The sequence below is a fragment of the Pelobates fuscus genome, chromosome 6, assembly GCF_036172605.1.
Source record: "Pelobates fuscus isolate aPelFus1 chromosome 6, aPelFus1.pri, whole genome shotgun sequence".
Taxonomy (NCBI): domain Eukaryota; kingdom Metazoa; phylum Chordata; class Amphibia; order Anura; family Pelobatidae; genus Pelobates; species Pelobates fuscus.
In genome coordinates, this window is record NC_086322.1 from 166,717,102 (window position 1) to 166,738,538 (window position 21,437).

At 39.6% G+C, this 21,437-nt stretch overlaps 1 protein-coding gene across 1 annotated transcript in view; it reads right to left on the reverse strand.

The window, feature by feature from the left end:
• The window catches only part of INPP4B (inositol polyphosphate-4-phosphatase type II B), a 640,126-nt gene that overhangs the window by 426,762 nt on the left and 191,927 nt on the right, over positions 1 to 21,437 (reverse strand). The window contains exon 4 of the mRNA XM_063458461.1: positions 6,585 to 6,701. Coding sequence (XP_063314531.1) covers positions 6,585 to 6,701 — 117 coding nt within the window. The remainder of the gene's footprint in view (positions 1 to 6,584; positions 6,702 to 21,437) is intronic.

The following is a 21,437-nucleotide window of genomic DNA, read 5'->3' on the forward strand; positions in this document are numbered from 1 at the left end:
GTTTAATATTTTTGTATAAGCTTTTCATATTATTTAATATTTTGATAAATAAGAAAAAAGAAAAAATGACAATATTTTTCATATTACTATCTGTTTCACATTATTAAATAAATTAAGAAGTTTGTCAAAAAATATATATATTTTTTTATAATTTAGATTTGTATTTGATTTTAAACATATATATACATGGATGTGTACAGTTTATATAGAATCAAGTGATATTCTCAAAGTTAAAGTGCATATTTTGATCACAAGATATATCGCGTGATTCAAATAGTAATATTGGGCACTTAAATAGCTATCATTATGAAAACAGAGATCATTAAACATGAATTGAAAGCATATAATAATATAAAAACATAAAAAGAAATATAAAGATGTACATAAAGAATAATTAAATGATACGAGAGACATTAGGTACCTCAAAGGTACCGAGACACCAGTGGAGGGCAGGAAGAACTCGTCTAGAAACAATAATATATAATAAAGGATTGTGTTCTTGTAGGGGATCAACTTATGGGAAATAACAGGGGGTAGTAATATGTATCAATGTCAGGTAATATGTAGTACATATAAATAACTAAGTTCTTAAAATATGCAAACCAAACATCCCAGATCTTATTGTTTTTTGTAATATTGCAATCACTTTGATATATTGCTTTTTCCATTACTCCTTGATAGTTAATATGTGTCCTTATTTCTTGTATATTGGGAGATTCCTCCTTTCTCCGATATCTAGCTATACAAAGTTTCACTGCCACTAACGGTTAGATATATCAATGATTTTGATGGACAGGGGAGATCAAGATGAAAAAGAAACATCTCTGGAGTTAGTGTGATATCTAGTTTCAAGTCTATAAAATTTTTTGTAACTTCTGATTTCAGATTATTTAGTTTAAGACAATCCCACCAGATATGTTTTAATGAGCCAGGATCACTATTGCATCTCCAACATAAGCTGGAAGTATTTGGTTGAAATTTGCATAACTTTGTGGGAACCATATACCATCTGTGTGTAAGTTTAAGGAGAGTCTCCAGTATTTTCACACAATGAATAGATTTTCTAAGCATTTTAAAGGAATTTAGCCAGGTCTGAAAAGAAAACGTTTTCCCATATCGTTTTCCCATTCTATGATAGATCTTGGTTTTGTATTCTGGTTCAGGGAGTATATGGCTTTCCTGATCTTAGAAGATATATTTCCATAGTCACAGAGTAGAAGCATATCTAAGTTATTTATTATTAAAACTTTGCGTAAGAAGTCTAATATTCTCATATATGTACATGTAGTTCTTTATTATCGAGACCTGATCTTGTTTGTAAGTATGAGTGCTTGCAAAATCTACCAGCATAATAAATGTCCTTTATTCTTACTAATCCTGCCTCTAACCAACCAGTTAAATTCAAATCTTGCATGAATAATTTCAAGGCCATAAATGCATAGAAAGTTGATTACAAGAGGAAAAAAAATCTTCTTTATTGGATCTATAGAATGAAAAACTTGGTTAATTACTAGATTGTCTATGTTCAGATTCCTATAGGTGTTTTTAACAATCCAAGAAAGATGGAAAGGATCAAATTTTTGTTTGCCTAGGGTGGCAAAAATCCTTGCACTGGCCCTGCTAGTTGTCAGTTTTCAAGCGCAATTCTGGGTTTCTTTCCACCCCAAACGTATAGTAAGAACAATCTGTGGAATAACCTTAACATTTTTCTGGGGACTCTAAGAGGTATTGTTAAGAAGAGATACTCCAACTTGGGAAGCGAATAAGATCTAAGAATATTTATTCTCCCAAGCCAAGATAGCAGTATTTTGCTCCATTTATCGGACAAGCTTTTAAACTATTTGATTTAAAATATTTAATTTGAGGCTTTGTCACTTCTTTTGTTGGGCATGTTTCAATTCCACCCTTGTATGATTTTTTAAAAAAACACTTTAACCCCTTAAGGACCAAACTTCTGGAATAAAAGGGAATCATGACATGTCACACATGTCATGTGTCCTTAAGGGGTTAAACACTTTTTCCATGTTATACATGTAAGGACCTATTTTCCTTATGTAGAACCAGTACTTGACAAAAGTGGACAAGGGGTGAATCTTTAGTTAAGCTCCAAGCCTTTGTCATATTTGTTATTGGTCATGGATACACAGTAAAGGAGGAGACTATAGTTAAAAAAAGAAAAACTACCACAACAAGAGGACATAGTCAAATTAGAGGGGCAAAGGTTTAAAAATAATATCAGGAAGTATTACTTTACTGAGAGGGTAGTGAATGCATAGAATAGCCTCCCAGCTATACTGGTAGAGGTTAACACAGTGAGTGGGATACACATAAGTCTATCCTAGCTATAAATAAGGCCAGGGACTAATGAGAGTATTTAGAAAATTGGGCAGACTAGATGTTCTGAATGGTTCTTATCTGCCATTACATTCTAAGTTTCTATGGATACATGAACTCACCCCCCACCAATGCCACATCACATTCTGTCCTCTCAACCGACTAACACACCATCGTGAGAGTCTACTGAAGTGATCTAAAATCACAGGCCCCAAAAGGGGGTGAATTAAGCATATGCATAATTTTACATCAATGCCCAGCCATGGGCATAGCATACCATTTTCTGTTGCCATCTTAGATACGTTAAGATAGGGGCATCTGGAAAGAAGACACAGGGGGGATGGCAATCCATCAAAAACAGTAAATAAAGCTAACCCCTGGGTCAAACATGGTCGTGAGAGGGGCATCCGGGAGAACTGATGAACAGATCCCTCAGTTCTCAGCTGAGTGACCCAAATAGTGACAGATTCACTTTAAAAATATGATACAGAGAGCAAACCACAACAACCGCACACGGAGACCTAGTTCAGGGTCACACGCCCAAAACTGCCCCTATCCTCCTCCGTAATAAAAACCTCGACAACAGACTAAGCATTGATACCGGAGATGCCATTTGAACGGGACAACGTCCGCCTTAACATGGTAGGAACATCTGGGGGACCACCGGAAGCATGGGCCAAGAGACACCCCTATCACACACAACATTAGCCCATCACTACAGGACACCGCCAGCAAAGACGAGGGGCCAAACAGAACGATAAACACAGCCCATGGCTCAACAACCAACATAAACACCAGGAGAAACGCCAGAGGCACCAAACGAACACAACAACAAAAACCTGCGCTACCTACCACCCGCACGTACACACTCATAACACTAAATTAGGGCCACCACTGTCCTTGTGGCAACCCCCGTAACCCCACAAAAGAGTACAAAACTAACCAGACTACAGGACCAATGACGTACAGAAAGAGTCATACTGTAATAGACCGAAACGCACTCCCATAGAGAAAAAGACCACAAAACCCCATTCCCCACCCCAACGATAACCTCCCAAACACACATCCACTTACCCAACCCACCTACCTGAAAGACATGAACAAAGAAAAGCTGCTGGGCTGACAACAGTCGCGAAGGGGGACGACAGACCACTCATTCGTAACACAGGTTCATCAGGAACACAGACGTAGATACATCAACTAGGGATCATACCACGAAAGGAGCTACTTTCCCTCTCCCGCAGTTCTACAGAGAACTCCAAGGTTACGGAGTCTCTCTACCATACCTCTTGATTTCATGTTGTTTAAGGTTAAACTTAAATTTGTTTTGTTTTCTATACAAATGTAAAAACCCTGACAGAACAAGACCACAAGGAAGACCTCTGGTCAGTAGCATTATCATCTAACAACTCAATGTCTTTTTTCTGTATCAATGTGAAACTGCTATAAAACACAAATTTTGGCTTCTACGTAAGCCCAAGTACTGCACACATGCCTGAAATTTCTGTCACTGAAATAAAGAATTACAAAAAAAAAAAATATGATACAGGGTTATGATACACTCTAAACTAGAAACTCAACAGGAAATTTCAAATTCTAAGCTAAGATAATTGAGCAGGAAAGGTAAATGACTTGGAAATGTTTTCCAGTTCAGTAATTTAGGCCTAAAATTCGTAATTTCATAGTGACTTCCCTACAATTCATACTTTAATAAATAACCCTGATGGGCAATTAAGATGCGGTGCAAAAGTGGCAATGAGTGTTCCCTGACAGTTCTTTTCTAGGGCATTTTATTATCATTTGTTTAATAACCATCTTGAATGAGGACATTTAAACCATGTGCCAGTGTTTGAAGATAATGCAGTTGAGGTTAAGTATGTGCAAGGAGTGTATTTTCTACCCTTGATTTTGGAAAGAAATTAGGACTCAGCAAGGATGTGGCAGAAATAAAATATGTATATGCATTATAAATAAAATGTGGTGGTTATGGTGCCAGGGGAGTTCCCTGATGCTCCTCCATTGTATTTAGAGAACTTCTGGCTCTCCATACGATGTGGCGGGGGTGGCAAAACAACAATTAAGGAGTCAAACTCCTTTTGCAATTCCTCCATTTGCTAATGGTTTGACTTAAATGGGGTTTGCCAGGTGATGGTTACGTCCTCTATGGAGAGCTTGTGGCTGTCATGAGGAGGTTCTGTAGTAGTTATGGTGTGCTCCTTTATATATGTATTACAATTTAGCAAAATGTAATTGTGGAACTGGAAAGTGCAGAAATATGCTAAAGGATCATTAGGGAGTAAAAGAGATTTTAAAAAAAAAGGTAAGTTGAAATTGTCAACATTAAAAAGGTATCTTAGAGGGAACATGATAAAGTTATACAAAATCTGATCACTGCTTACAACTTTCTAAGTCTCTAATTTTGAACAAGTTGATGCACAACATGGACGGCGCACTCTCCCCTTCAATGTGTGGACTGTAGCTCTGCCGATCAGTGTTTGTAACCTGGTTCCCTATACATGGAACCGTGCGGTATGTAAACTAATAGCGGGCATGGTGTGGCTACTATAAATTTACAGAACAGTTTTACACCTCCTAAATTAATCTGCTGTTGGATTATGAATTACTGAATTTATAAAACAGAATGAGGTGCTCCTGATCAGAGCATCCCTTCCTTATAGAATGAGGGCTATCTGCAGCTGCAGGAAAATTGTGAACATTATAGTCATGCGGGATTATTCGTCCAAAATGACGATGTTAACAAATGTGTTTCAGGAGATATTAGTAGTATGTGTTTGCATCATCTCTTCACATCAGCCCTACTGCATCAGCCTGTGTCTAGACTTTTCACACATCCTGTCAGTCAAGGAAAGATCCTACATGTCTTCTTTAAGACCTTGCAAACCTGCACCAGCTGATAACTGAAGTTTTATTTCTGATCAAAGGGTGGCCCCAAAGTATCACTCAAGTGTCTACAAAATATAACAAACCAAAACAAGGAAGATTTGCCTTAAGTTCTGACAAACTTTCACATGACACAGTATTGTATTGATGAACAACCCACAGTATTTTGTGTTAACACTTTCCATTGATTTCCACTATTTTGTATGTACCATAAAATGATCTAACAAAACAGGGATGAAGAAAGCTACTGTGTCCTGAAAACAAACTTTATATTCAGCCAAGCATCATAGCTCCCTTGACATCAAAGTACATATCATACATACGAAACAATATATTATCAAATGTGCTTATAATTCCTTTGATAATTATACATATAAATAGAAGTAACAAAAAAAAAACTGAACAAGACAAATATAAATATGCATGTTTAGCTTTTTGGCCCCAGGGAACATTCAATCTACTGTGCTTTAGTATTGGCAACCCCTGCGTTAAGGGGGTTGCTACTTAAATGGTGAGTTGTAGTGATTTTACAAGTGAATTAAAGTCAAAATATCCTTCTTGAAAGTCAGTTATTACTCCACACAATACACATTTTTAACAGAAAATGCATTTTGTTAAAGCAGAAATAGGCAATTGAAGCAAACATCGCACATTCATATTATGGCTTCCTGAAGGTTAAAAAAAAAAAAAAGAAACACAGATAAAGCTGGGAAAATTACTATTTGAAATACACTGAATGAAACTTTCCCACAGGCTTAGTCAGAGATAGATGGGAATGCTAAGAATGATGAAGATTTCTATGAAACATGGTTTTGCTAAATGTTTTGTTAACATTGATATAACAGGTTAGCAGATTGCTGTGAAGAGGCCCATTTGTACGAGCCATATTTCTTGTAAGGTTATTTGCAGTCTTTAATCTAATCCATCTGTTCTTTTTCTCTCGCTGTACAAAAGCAAGATGCTCGCTTCAATGAGTTCTAAACACACCGACACTTAACCTCTTTTGTGCCATGCACATGAAAAAGCAGAGAGAGAGAGAGACTCGCTGTAACGCGTCTCAGGTCACATTCACAGCAAAAAGGCCATGTTCATAAAAAATGGATGTTAGAAATACATTTTTAAAGAACCATTGCTCAGTCAATGTAGCTTGCTAGAGGAAAAACAAAATCTGCAGCGTTCACCAGGCTCCAAAACCTCCACTTAATGTTTTTTAATGCATACAAGGGGCCAGTTTGGATACATAACGGCACATTCAATACACCTACCCTTTTAGCTGCTAGCTATAATTTTCCAGGAAGCCCTGAACTTGAACGAGGCAGAGAAAATGAAAAGACCAGTTTGATACTCACGGTTTCTTGAGACTTCTCCTTGACATCATACACCGTTAGTTTTATTTTGGTTTCCTCATAGATGGGATACTCCGAGGGAAACGTCACACCAGTCAAAAACAGTGGGTCTCTTGTTCCCTGTATAGCACAAGGAGACAGTCTGAGCTCAATGAGGTGGCAGCTGCTGGCAACACAGAAGGCAACTGACAGACAGGCACGCAGACAAGGAAGGGGGGGGGGGGGGGAATAAAAAGAGATATTGATTTCAAAGTACACTTTCTGTTGTATCCGAAGTCTAAAAATGCCAGCCTGCCTTAAACCGCCGTTTGGTTGTTAAAACACTTAATGGTGCTGAAAGTGATGCTCATTGATATTGCAAGGATCTAGAAGCCAAACGTGTGGATCATGTATATCTGTCATTAGCTAGTAGCTGTGTCATTAGAGTGTAAAAATAAACTGTTTATTTCCTATCTCAGACTGCTTTTCTGTGGGTTTTTCTTTCTTTTTTTTTCTTTTTAAAGAGTTTCCTTAAGGCCAGCTGTCACTGCGCTTTGTATCTCTTTTGAGGGGATGTGAACTATAATTTGTACAAACAGCCAGAAACCATAATGATTAATCAACATCAGGGAAGACATTGGTAATGACAGTCACATTTGGGAATTAAATGAATGAAAGTCGAAAATTCAGCTGACAATGATATCTGTTTCAGCAAACCCTGTTGCTGTCAGGTTCATGTACAGATTTAGACTTTGTTCTCGACAGTCGCCTTTTTATCCATTCACTCTGTTTTATAACACCCAGCTGACCTAAATATCCTACAAGAACATCTGTTTTAAAATACAGTTAATCACTTTCCCATATTCGTCAGGAAATTTCATTCACCTGAATGCCATTGATATAGTTTTAGAAAAAAAAAAAAAACACTTACTCTAGGATTTTTCAGAAAGCAGACCAAGCTCCAATTGTATTTATTTTTGAATGAAACAGGACATGGTTTATTTTAAAGCTAAAGCTCTAGTATAAAAGATGTCTTAGTCCAAATATCCCTTTACAACAGTCAGTATGCTGATTGCATTAGACGCACTTTGGGAGATATAGCAATATGCTGTCAGGAGTGGAGCTGCTGGCAGCCACATTGCTGGCAGGGGTATACAATTACTGGTACCCCTACCCTAGGCTCAGTTCCCTAATCAAATTAGCACAGTCACTATTCACCATGCCATAAACACAGACTTTTCCTAAGCTAATGCAACCGTTATAACAACCTTTTAGCTGCCAATTATCAGCAGGGAGTGGGATAAATTACAAGTTATTCGCCCCCTGCTGAATCAATAGAATAAAAACTAAAAGGATTACGGATTTTTTATAGAGCTCCAGATGCTACATTTAGGACAAGGGTTGGTGGCACTGTAATTATAGGAGATGTGCCGGTATTCTGAGAATGTCTGGATATAGTGTACCCCCCCCCCCCCCCCCTGCTAAAATACAGGGAGTTAAATAATTTGAAATACGTTTTATTAGAATACTTGTGTTACACTCCCATAACCACCATTGGCAGAGGAAGAACTAACTACACCTTTCTACTTTAATACAGTATTAAATCATATAATATTAATGTATTAACTCTACCATTCATTTGGTCATGGCAGTCTCTGAGTATGTCTCTATTCAACTTTCATCTAATTGTTCTTTATAAAGAGTAATCTAGTCGTGAATTGCTCAACCACAAAACAGCAACTGATTGACTTTTCATACTCCTACATGATCATATTATTAAAGTATCAGCAGTATTTATGTTGGTGTATTGCTGTTAATCAAAGGCGAGTTATGAGGATGAAAGTAAAGTCAGGGCACAGACAGGTCAAAGCTGGGCTTATATGAATTAATAAGATCTGCCTTTTACAGAAATTCATCATTAGAGAATTGCTCCAATTTCATCACACAACTACAGTTATATACAACAAAGCAGCTCTGTCATGGCCATGGGGGTGTTTCGCCCACCCCCTAACCACACCACTCTCCGCAATGTAATTTTTCTGCCCAATTTGCCCCCAAATCACCTTTTATTCATCTTATTTTACAGTCCTGAATCCTTACTGCATCTTCTAACTACTAATCCTTACACCATCTTCTAACTACTGGTAGTAATGTTTGGTCATTACCTTTCCCGTGCATGCCCGATGGAGACCTGTATTACATTTGACAATGTAGAGACTCTCTAGAGTTTTTATATCACACAATTAGAGGCTCTTTATAAGGCTTGAGGAGGTGAGTTATGTAAGATTGGGGCAGCATTGTAGTCATAAAACCAGTAAAAAACACAAATGGAACCAGAACATAGAACTACAAAAAGGAACATCCACAGACTTTAACAGGACATTTTTCCGCAATGTCGCAGAAAAGACAAAGAACTCTTGTGAGAAGTGTGAGGCATCTGTTAGGTTGATATGGAAACAAATGCGGCTGCACAAGCCCAGTAAGCCACAAGCGACAATAAATGGTACTGGTTATGGACTCAATGGAAAGGAGAGTATGTAGGGAAAGTTTACTTTACACAGGAAGTGAAGCTTCCTGAAACTCTACCCATTGCCAAGAATGTCAATGGTGGGAAAATTATGTTTTTAATGAGAAATAATTATGTTTTAATGTCATGTTTTTAATGAGAAATAGATCAGAAAGGAAGAAAAGAAGAACAGATTCTGAAAGAGGGGGAAAAAAGAGGAAACAACTGGAGAAAAATAAGTTTGAGGTGACAGCCACTTTAAAAGAAAGAAGGTTACTATTATTTTAAGTAGGAATAGGCACTAAGAGGTTTATACACAAAACAATGAATTACAGTGAATTGGAAACCAAATTGTAAAATGTAGGTTGAAATGGAAAACTGTGACAATAGTTGAAGATTTTTTTTCCTTCAAATCAGCCATTGTGCAATTCAACTTACAATTCCATGTTTAGAAAACACAGCCCTACACAGGACTACAAAAGTACAACAAGAAACAGTAAACGATGGTGCAACTGTAGGCAAGTATTCCATAGCTAGAAAAAAATAGTGAATTGATGAAAAAAAACCACCACAGACGGATGCTGTATACCAGCGGTTCTAAAACTGTGTGCCGATCCTTTAAGACCACAACCGGGCCCCTGTAATGTCGGCTGGCTGGGAGGAAGTGACATCCTGCAGGGAGACAGCGCGGGAGGAGGCAGCGGCAGCATGGGGGAAGAAGAGCACGGAGAGCTCTAGACCCCTCACTCCCACAGCAGCAGGACTCCAAGCCACCCTCCTGGCACATAAGGTAACTAAAGGGGGACTGGAGATAAAAAAAAAAAAAAAAAATCACTTGTATGTGTATGAGTGTGTGTATGTGTATAAGTATATGTGTGAGCATGAGTGTGTGTATGAGTATGTGTATGAGTGTGTGTATGTGTATGAGTGTGAGTGTATGTATGAATGTGAGTGTGGCAGCGTGTTCATCTGTGTGTGTATATATATTATGTCAGTGTGCTTCTGTGTCTGCACAAACATCTGTGTATGTGCATAGGTGTGTCAGGGTGTATGTTTTCATGTCAGTGTGTGTATCTGTGCCATGGTGTGGGCATCTGTGACGTACATACCGTGGTCGCAGTGGTCGTAGCTGTGACCGGGCCCATCACTTAAGGACCCCAGCCACCCTGCAGACCCCTGCGACTGGGTGCCCGCCTCCATGTGTTGTGGTATAACTGCTGAGGTTGCACGTGACGGGATCCATCGGGTGGCCCATGCTGTCAGGGCCATCCAATAGCTATAGATTTATAGGGGGCCCGGTCAGCACTGCGGAGCTTTAACAGCACTACCTGAGATGACATCAGACACTGGGAGGAATTTTCCCCTGTATGGGTGTGTGTATGTATGTGTGTGTGTCTGTCTGTTTGGGTGTATGTCTCTGTATGTGTATGTTTGTATGTATGTTTGTGTCTGTATATATGTGTTTGTGTTTATGTGTCTTTATGTGTGTGTGTATGTATGTATGTGTTTGTATGTATGTGTGTGTATGTATATATGTGTCTGTGTGTGTGTGTGTGTTTGTATGTATGTGTGTCGCGTACATACAGGGGTCGCAGCTGTGACAAGGCCCATCACTCCAGGGGGGCCGGTCGCCCTGTGGAACCCTGCAACCGATGAGAGGGGGCATGTATCAATGTTTGTGTATGTCAGGGTGCATATTTCTATATTTCAGTGTGTATCTATATGTGTGTATATGTCTGTCTCTATATGAATTTGTGTGCATGTGTCGGTGTATTTATATGCATCTGTGTGTTAATGTGCATGAATATCTGTGTAAGTATGTATGTATGTGCATACATCCAAGCAGTCAAACACCAGCACAACATACAAGCACACTCAGGCAATCTAACACAAATATTACATACAAACACACCCCTGCATTCAAACTCAAATACTTCACACAAATGTTCATCCGCATTTAAAAGTGAACATTACATTCAGACTCACCCCTGCAATCAAACGCAAACATTACATACAAACACAGCCCTGTATTAAAACACAATAAATGTATACAAGCATCCCTTCAAACACCAGCACTGTACATTACACTATATCACCAGTAAATGCTGCAGCGATATACAGATATGCAACCTAGAAATTTTGACTTGGGGTGCCTTGGAAAAATACTGAAATATTAAGGGCGCCTTGAACCTAAACAGTTTGGGAACCTCTGCTGTATACAGTAACTCACAGACAAGAAGGGAAGTTCAGAGTAATATGTAACCATCACTGTGCACAGTAAATACGGCACAAATGGTGGTAATACACAAGAGTATGGTATGCAATGTATAGCTATACTTAAATATATATAGTCCTTTAAACAGTCATTTAATAAAAAACAATCAATATGCTACAGTAGTATTTCCCCAACAGGAAGACAGGGAAGAATTTGCAAAAATGCAAACACTGCATACATGATAATTTAAAGACAATTATCTGATGGCACTATATAAATAATAAAATAATAATAATGGAAGAGGCTATAATAACAGAACAGGATGCAGTATGTATGTTCAGTTTTAGATAGACAAAAATGATATATAGTCATGATAAAAATATACTGCCATTCTCTTCATATTCTGGTTGATGTTTTGAGAAGTTGTATTCTAAAAAATAGCAGCAGAATTGTTAGAAATTTCCAAAAGCAGGACAACATTTTTTTTTGTCTCATCAACTCTATGTGCCTCTTTGAAAATATTGTTTATCTAGTCTGAAAGATTGCATGATAAGGCACATTTTATAAACTCAAATTCTTTTTATTTTCCTACTATTTATGTAAAGAAAATCTGAGTACATAAAGAACATACATAATGCAAATTTAGACGATGTCAATGTTTAGGCATCTTTGGACAAAATTATTATCTTGCCATATTTTGTACAGTTCGTAAAATACATGCTATTTTAAAACAAAAATGCAGTGCTTAAAACATGAAGCACTATGCCACTATTCAGGCCCTAAAAGTTACTAATCACTGCAAGCCTTAGTGTACTCACCAAGAATAAATATATACCAGGGTTACATTTTCACCCCCACCCCTCCCCCAAATAGCTAATTTAGATTTTAGTGAAGTGTTTTCGCAGTACAACACAGCTTATAAAATAATTCTAATCATAATTGTGCCTCTGGGAGGCAGAGGCTAACCATCTAACTGAGTGGACTTGTGCCAAACGAGCTTCCGCTCATCTTGTTGATTTTCGAGGATTATCCCCAGTCATCGGGCAGACATAACTGCCTCAGGGCACTACCCACATAGAGGTTGTCTCCATGAGCCGATTGGTACCTCATCAGAGGTTCTGAGCTACCGGAAGATGGGGTGCAGATGCTAGGGAGAGGAGGCCACTCTCCTCACTTTTGAAAATGCCTTGTGGACCCAATCCACACCCCCTTGGACCAGTGGGGTTGGACCGCTCTCCATTGGGATTGTTCACAAAGCCCTTTGTGTCAACAAGAACTGCTCCTGATTGCTGCTTGGGTGGCATAAAGCTACTTAAGATAGCAGATAAATCAACACATGTGTTGCAGAGCCCAACACTGGCCTGGGGAGATCAGCATGAATTTATGAGGAGATCCTTGATGAAGAGGAAGGCAATTTTTACAAGCTTCTGTGCTCAAATAGAGAAGGGATCAGTGGTCTCACCCACCCTGCTTCAGATGAAGAAGCACAAGAGAGAAAATCAGAGGCCAGATGGACCCTTTCCAGGTGCAACACTGAAGCAGGGACCTAACCCTCCCATCTTCTACCTTCCTGGGCTGAGGACCTCTCGGGACTTCACCCCACTATAACATCTACGCAAGCGGAAGATGGTCAGTCAAAACGGGCGAAAAACCAACAGAGCCTACTGTTACCTGCCATATGAGATGGACTTGGACTTTTTAGAGACCCGAAGTCTGTGGCCTTGAGATTTTGGCCTTTACAAAGACCTGGGACTGGAGAGATGTCCTGCCTTAATACTGCTAGGTTGGTCTACCATGTGGACTCTCAAAATCCCAATTCAGCTTAAAGAGCTTGGGGATCGGCTGATTACCTAGTCCCACACAGGTTGATGGCTACTGGCTGGGGTAAAGAGTCTATATGACCACTATAGCTGCCATATTGTATTATTTTATCTCTTGCTACCCGAACATCTTTAAGTTCTTTCTTTTATGTTCTTGTGAGCATTAACCTGCATGTGTAACCAATGCTATTAGAATCTCCTGTTAGTTATAATGTGGATCCCTGCATTTCTTATGCTTGATTTAAATATGTGGTATTTAACTTAGCATGTATCTACTTACCTTAGACTCACCAGGTCAGTACCGCTCATATGTCTGAATGCTTTGCCTATATCATGCATGTAGACATGTTTGTCTAGCTAGTCTTATATTAGCATGTCTATACTTATAGAGTAGTCCACATGTCTTGCATCTTTCCTGCAACAGAATGTGTATTTTTACCACGCTGTTAGACATGTTTACCTAGCATGAATTTGTATTGTTATATAATATTTTAAAACTGAGGCTGATTTAACTAGGAATTTATTCTATTGTGATTTTGACAAATTTGGTATATCTGTGTACAACTGCCATAACTCTTTTTTTTCTGTATTATATTATTCGCATGCATCAATAAAAAAAAGCTTGAGAAAAAAAAAAAAAAAAATTGTGCCTCTACATTGAGGCTTCTGTTCGAAGGAAATGGTGAACAAACATAAATCTATTTGTTTGTTACAATATTGTTCAAGGACCACTTCAGCTAATCCAAGAAAGGGCACCATTCTACATTTGTAAAGTTATTTTCCAATTAAGATTATACTGTGAATAGCTACTGGTATGCCCTTATGTATCAAAGCAGTGAAACCAGGACTGCCTCAGCATTGATCAATTCTAGAGAATTGCGTGTTTGTTTTATTTAGCTTTGCATACATAAATAAATGCAGTTGCAAATGTGTCAGAGGTTAAAATATTAGAAATCTAATATAGCAGAAGAATTTTATATCTAAAGCACAATTGTATAAATGTATAAACCCAAAGTAGCATGTAATTAAGCCACTCTAGTAATACATGTAATCATACTCAATTATATTTGTAACATTGTGTTTATGCCACTGAAACTATAGATTAAGGAACAGTGCATGCAAAAATTAAATACAGTTTTAAATCTTACAGGGCTACTTAAAATCACCTATCTTTGCAAACAAAAAAATGGGGTTCAGTTACAACATTTGGCCATATTATGTTAAGCCCACTGTACCCCAAAATGGCCTTTATAGTAGCACCATGGGATGAGGCGTAACTAGAAACCACGGGGTCCCGGTGCAAAAATTGCCCAGGGGGTCCCCCATACATCTGTCTCCTACCCCACACGCCCCATCCTCCCTCCCCCACACACATGTAGACAAACAGATACACATGCAGACAGATACATACAGACACACAAACACACAGACCCATACATACAGACATGCATACAGACATATGTAGAGACACACATACATACACTCATAAACTCAGACACACACACACTCAGACACACACACAGACACACATACACTTACAGACACACACACTCACAGACAAACACACATACATAAATTTACAGAAACACACACACTGAGACACACACACATACACACACTGAGACACAGATACACATACAGACACACACATACACTCACAGACAAACACATACACACACTCACAAACACATACACACACTCAGACACACACATAAACTTACACACTTACAGACACACACACATACACACACTGAGACACACATACACTTACAAACACACACATACTCACAGACAAACACATACACACATACACATTCAGACACATACACTTACAGATACATACACTTACAGATACATACACATCAGACATGCACACAGGGGAGGGCTTGCAGTCTTAGGCCTGGGGGGCAAATCCAGTCAAGTGGCCCATTGCACCAAGAAGAGAGTAAAACACCATTCCCAGGTGATTGAAAGGAGGGGGCAGTCAACTAAACAGACACTCAATGTCAGGCACACACACACTTGCTGATTTGGCACACATTAAAAAACACACACTCACTGACAGGCAAACGGACACACTCACTGACAGGCACACAGACACACACAGAAAGACACACTGTTACAGGCATACTGACTCAGACAGACAGACATACTGACACACACACACACAAAGACAAACTGGCACACACATAGACAGACATACTGGTGCACACACACACACAGACATACTGACGCACACACACACACACACACAGACATACTGACACACACATAGACAGATATACTGACACACACACACATACACATACACATACTCATACACACACACATACACCCAAACGTTACACTTTTAAAATCAGTAGATGGGGGCTGAGTAAAGGGACAGGGCTGTAGTGGGGTGGACAGGGGCTGTAGTGGAGGGTATAAGCTGTAATTGGGGGATTAGGAAATGTAGGGGGGATAGGGGCTGAAGTAGGTTGATGGCTACAGTTTGGGAAAGGGGCTGTGGTGTGGGTGATATGAGTTGCAATTGGGGGAGAGGAGCTTTAGTGTGGATGTTATGGGGCTGTAGTGGGGGGCATGGGGCTGAGGAAGGGGACAGGAGCTGAGAGGGGGAAAGGAGCAGCGAAAGGGTGGGACGGGGCTGAGAGGGGGGGACAGGGGCTGACGAAGGGTGATAGGGCCTGAGGAAGGGGATAAGGGCTGAAGAAGGGGATAAGGGCTGAAGAAGGGGATAGAGGCTGAAGAAGGGGATAGGGGCTGAATAAGGGGACAGGGGTGGGGAAAGGGACAGGGGCTGGGGAAAGGGACAGGGGCTGAGGAATGGGACAGGGCTGAAGAAAGGGAAATGGACAGGGGCTGAGCAAGGGGACAGAGGCTGAGCAAGGGGACAAGGGCTGAGGAGGGGACAGGTTCTGACTAAGGGATAGGGGCTGAAGAAGGGTGACAGGGACTGAGGTAAGGGACATGGGCTTACTAAGAGGACAGGGCTGAGGAGAGGGGACAGGGGCTGACTAAGGGTACACGGCTGAAGAAGGGTGACAGGGACTGAGGTAAGGGACATGGGCTGACTAAGGGGACAGGGGATGACTAAGAGGACAGGGCTGAGGAGGGGGGACAGGGGCTGACTAAGGGGACAGGGGCTGACTAAGGGGACAAGGGCTGACTAAGGGGACAGGGGCTGAGGAGGGGGGGCAGGGGCTGAGAAGGGGACAGGGCTGAAGAAGGGTGACAGGGACTGAGCTAAGGGACAGGGGCTGACTAAGGGGACAGGGCTGATGAGGGGTGTTTCCCCCCTCCCTAAGTCTTACCATAGGCCTGGGATGGGTGGGCAGCAGCCAGCAGGAGCAGCAACCAGCATACAGTAGCAGCCAGTGAAGTAGGCCTCTCCTGATGATGTCAGGAGGAGGGGGCGTGACTTCCTCTGCTCTTCTCCCAGACTCCCCAGTGGTCCTGTGAGAAGAGCAGTGAAAGTCACGTCCCCCTCCTCCTGACATCATCAGGAGAGGCCAGCCGACTCCACTGACTGCAGGCTGCAGGGAGAGTGAGGAAAGGTGACAAATCTGAGTCCTGAGGCTGGATGCAGACGGCCTCCCTGCCCCCCTTCCCAGCCCGCCCCTGCATACACATACACAAATTATTAATAATTAATGTCCACCCAGCCTCCCTACCTGGAGCACTGGCGTGGACCTGTCCCTGGGGTCCAGTGGGGCTTCAGTGCGGCGGGCGGCAGAGTTCCTGTGACATGCGGCGAGGGAGCTGTGTTCTCTCTGATCTGCTCCCTCGCGGGCTGTCTACTGATGCCGGGAGCTGTAATATGACATCATATTCCGGCTCTTGGCATCAGCAAATGGCGCGCAAAGGAGCAGATCAGAGAGATCACAGCTCCCTCGCCGCATGTGACAGTAACTCTTCCTCGCACCGGGGGGTCCATTAGGTGGCAAGCGGGCCACCTCTTGGGCCCCCCTATGACAGGGGAACACGGAGGGGGCGGCATCTAGGCGGCCCAGGGTCGCAGGGGTCGTGGCTGCGTCCGGGCCCCCTGCAGTGAGAGGCTGGTCACAGCTGCGACCCCTGCGACCATGGTAGTTACTCCACTGATTATGGGTGTGCTCCCATTCCCTTTTTTACCCATCTGCAACTATACTACTAATATATATGCACATACATATATACATATAGACAAACACACAAGCAATAAGCAACATCGTTTTACTCTATTTTTAGAAAATAGCAAGGCAGCATTTTTACCCATTCCAACCTTCACTGGTGTTTTTTTTTTTTTTTTTTACTAGTGCAAGTTAAGTTACTACAACATTTGTCAGTACTTCTTGTCTTTAACATAGTGTAATTGCATTCTAAATTAATTGTTTAGCCTCTTAAGAACCAATGCTATATTGAGATGCAACGTTTTTGTGGCCAGGGCCTTTTTGGCACGTTTTCCATGTGTTCATTCTACCACTATTTCACCCTTTCTATTTAAGTGCACATATTTAAATGCACCACCCGGATCTATTGTTTTAGTTACCCAATCAAAAAAATTGATTAGTTTGGCATGAAGTAAGCCCATGTTGTCTCTGATCTTGAAATCCATGTGATTTTAGATGTTCAACAATCCTATCCTTTAGCATGGTTTCCATTACTTCCCCCACTAATGAAGACATGCTTACTTTCTTGTGAATTGGCACAGCATTTGTTAATTCAAATCTTTTACCTTTAACTCTCATTATGCTTTTGACCCAGTCCCTTATTCTGGTAAAACTGAATAACAGAGTAGGCTGGGACATTCTGTAGCTACCTCTGACATATCGGCAATGATAGGTTAAATCACTGTTGAGAGGAAAAGTCTTCTCATAGTGGCATATCTTTTTTTTTTATTTGTCCTTTATGGTCATTTACAGATCTCTCTTTAGATAACCTAAATGAGCTTTATAAAATACTATTTTTTATTTTTTATGAAATGTTTAGCCTTTATATGTCCCCTTTCCATTAGACTCACTTTTTTAGTAAAAAATTAAGATGGTGTAACTTAGATTTATCACATCTATGCATTGTTCACCTGCAAAACTCTTCAAGTATGACCTCATATATTTTTCAGGTGTTTGGGGTTGTGATCGGTTGGTGATATATCTATTGCTATACACATTGATTTTTTTTATTTGTACTTATCTTTTTCTCTTTTTTTTAGTTGAACATTTAGGAGTATGCACTGATGAGATATTAGAGGACTCTGTTTCCTGTTTTTTTTTTTAATATAGTTGCCAGATTTGCTAGAGGTTGGTGACAAAATTAAAGGTGTTAAGATGTTCTAGTGCCATTAGAGTTATAGTCTCGGCAGACCAAAATTTGCAAAGGTTTAGCTTTAAAAGTATAATTCACTCCTTTCAATATTTCCCTGTAATTTCCCAAAAAAAACTTGCAATCTAGGACATAATGGACATTTAAAAAAAACAAGACTAATAAGTGATTCTATTTTGGGTTTTATTTTATTTATAATTAAAGAAACAGTATACGCACAAAGGTCGTTTTCCTATGGACGTTCTGCACGCCGAATGCGATTTTCGCATTTAGTGTCGCAGAATCGCCTCTAGCGGCTGTCAGGAAGACAGCCACTAGAGGCTGGATTAACCCTGCTATGTAAACATAGCAATTTCTCTGAAACTGCTGTGTTTACATCTGAAGGGTTAAAACCTGAGGGACCTGGCATCCAGACCACTTCATTGAGCTGAAGTGGTCTGGGTGACTATAGTGGTCCTTTAACATGAACTACAGCTAGCTAATGTATGTCAGCAGTATTTACTCTTATAAATAATGTTTTACAAGGAAATGTTACCAAACATTAAATAGATACACTATCACTTTCATTTTAATAATCATTGTGCTCATATTATTTAGATTGTAAAATGTGATTTTACAAGTCATTGTCACTAAATAGAACCAGAAAATAAAGTAATCGTGTACATGGACTGCCACTCCTCTGATACATCGGTAGAGAAGTCATTTCAGTATCAACAGTTCCATAATGCATTGCAACTCATGGCAACCTGGTGACCAAGATATTTTTAGCTTTCTGCTCCAACTTGCACTTATAGAGATTGTTATCCCTACAAGTTCTGTAAAAACCTGTTTTTTAAATAATTAGTAAATAGGTGTGTGCAGAGGGTGTGTACGGTGTACCTAGGCACACTCTAAAGTAGTTCTCTATGGGAACTTTTGCGTGCATTTTGATTAGCTTATTGTGCTTTTGAAGAAAACGTCTGTATTCAACTGTTTATCCATGATGAAAAATGTATATTTGCACATCTAATGCTACATTTTACATTTTAAGTAAGTTTAAGTGGCTTTATTTTTCTGGGTACATCATAAATTACATTTTATAACTCCAAGTCAATTACCCCTTAATATAAATAGTACGTCCTCTTTTAGGTAAAGTTCATTTTAATCAATAGAGCATTAGTTTATTTACCCAAATTAAAATCATGGGGAACTGCTGAGGCAATTGCAAATTTTAGGACAGAATTGCCATTCTGGAGCCAAGTTGAATACACTTCCTGATTAGACATTTTTGTGTAAAATGTTTATTTCTCTAGTAAACTATCCATAATACATGGTTTAATCCCTTAAGGACACAGCTTCAAAAGCTGGTCTTACCCTTAAGGACACAAGCCATTTTTGCATTTTTTTGTTGTTTGTGTTCAATTGCAATTTGCATATTTGTCATTTATTGCACCAACACATATTATATACTGTTTTTTTGAGGGCAAAAGGGGCTTTAATTCGATGTCACATAAACATGGATAAATTCTCATTATTATAAAAAAAATGGGGCATAAAAATGTGCATAATATTTCCAGCTTAGGAAAAGTAATTCAAAATAAATTCATTTATGTGTCTTGATTTATAGAGAACATTATATGTATAGGATTTCAGCTTATTTTGAAAGTTACAGGTCACAAAATACAAGGACTAAAATAAAATTTAAATGTAAAACAATTTTAGAAGTTGGTATGTTTCTCTTGTAGGTTTAGTAGCCACCACAGGAAACAAAATTGCCACACAAAAGTATATATTTATATAGAGTAGACATCACAGGCTATTAACCTCAATTTATTTTGACACGTTTTACGTAGCCATTTCATCACCAATCTCTGTTAAATATTGGAGTAAAATTGTGTTTTTTCTCTTTTTTGGCATATACACATATAACAAGGTTTTTGTAATGTGTATTTTGTAAAGCTGGTGTGTGCAATTCCTGCACAAGTGCACAGAACCCCATATTGTGTTCAGCTGCATCTGCTCAGTACAATGATACCCTAATTGTATGCCTTTGGCACAATTCTGTGAAGCTACAATGCCATATAATAGACAAGGCTATTTCAGTTTCAATAGTTAGGATTTTTATAGATGGATTTGATGGGCCTTTGTCTCATTTTTGGGATCATTTTTCTGCTAGCTTGTACCAAGTGTAGTGGTAATAAGCATTTTTTTCTGCCTTTTTGACACACAAAGTGAGTTTGCACAGTATATTTTGCAAACCTTATATGTCCTACGACTTTCTAATGTCAGGTATATCTGGATGTTGAAGTGGCACATTTAAGATCCAGCCATTCAGCTTTTTTCTAACTTTGAAGTTTTACCCTGTGTTCATGTTCCATTTTGGAGTAGTTTAGCTGGTTGTTTATTCAATTTACCCCACAAACACATACGGTCAGGCTTCCTACCTGTTGCCTCCCAATGGAGCTCTGGGTGCTGCTATCCCCGCTGGCATTCCTTCTAATGCTGCACGCTTGTGCCTGAATGAACTACCAAATTTGGTGTTTGCCGAACCGAACGCGGAACTCGGTAGACCGAATTTGGTGCATAAAAATTACGTCAAAGGTCAGATTAGGAAGGTCAAGTACCTTCCACAAATAGTCGTCAATTCCAAGTGGAATTTGACCAATCAGTAGTAAGTGATGCCTATTTATACTTACCTCTCCCATTCCTTGTTGCCCTGTTGTGGTTTCTTGGTAGCCCAATAGTGCGTTCCTTCCGTTTGGTTGTTTGGTACCTCAACTGGCTCTTGTCTCTCATTTATCCTGCTCTCTCTAATCCTTGGACCTCGGCTTGTTTAATCGTTATTCCCTACCTCTGTAATCTTCTGACCTCGACTTGTATTTTGACTCTGCCTATTTGTATAAACCGGCCATTCTAAGGACCGGTATTACAAATATTCTTGTTTGTGATTCTGTCTATGTGTTCTGGTTTCCGGAATCCTGACACATACTATTCATTAAAGAATACATCCCAGGGTAATTCAAAAGGCATATTTTTTTTTTTTTTTTTTTATAATTCTT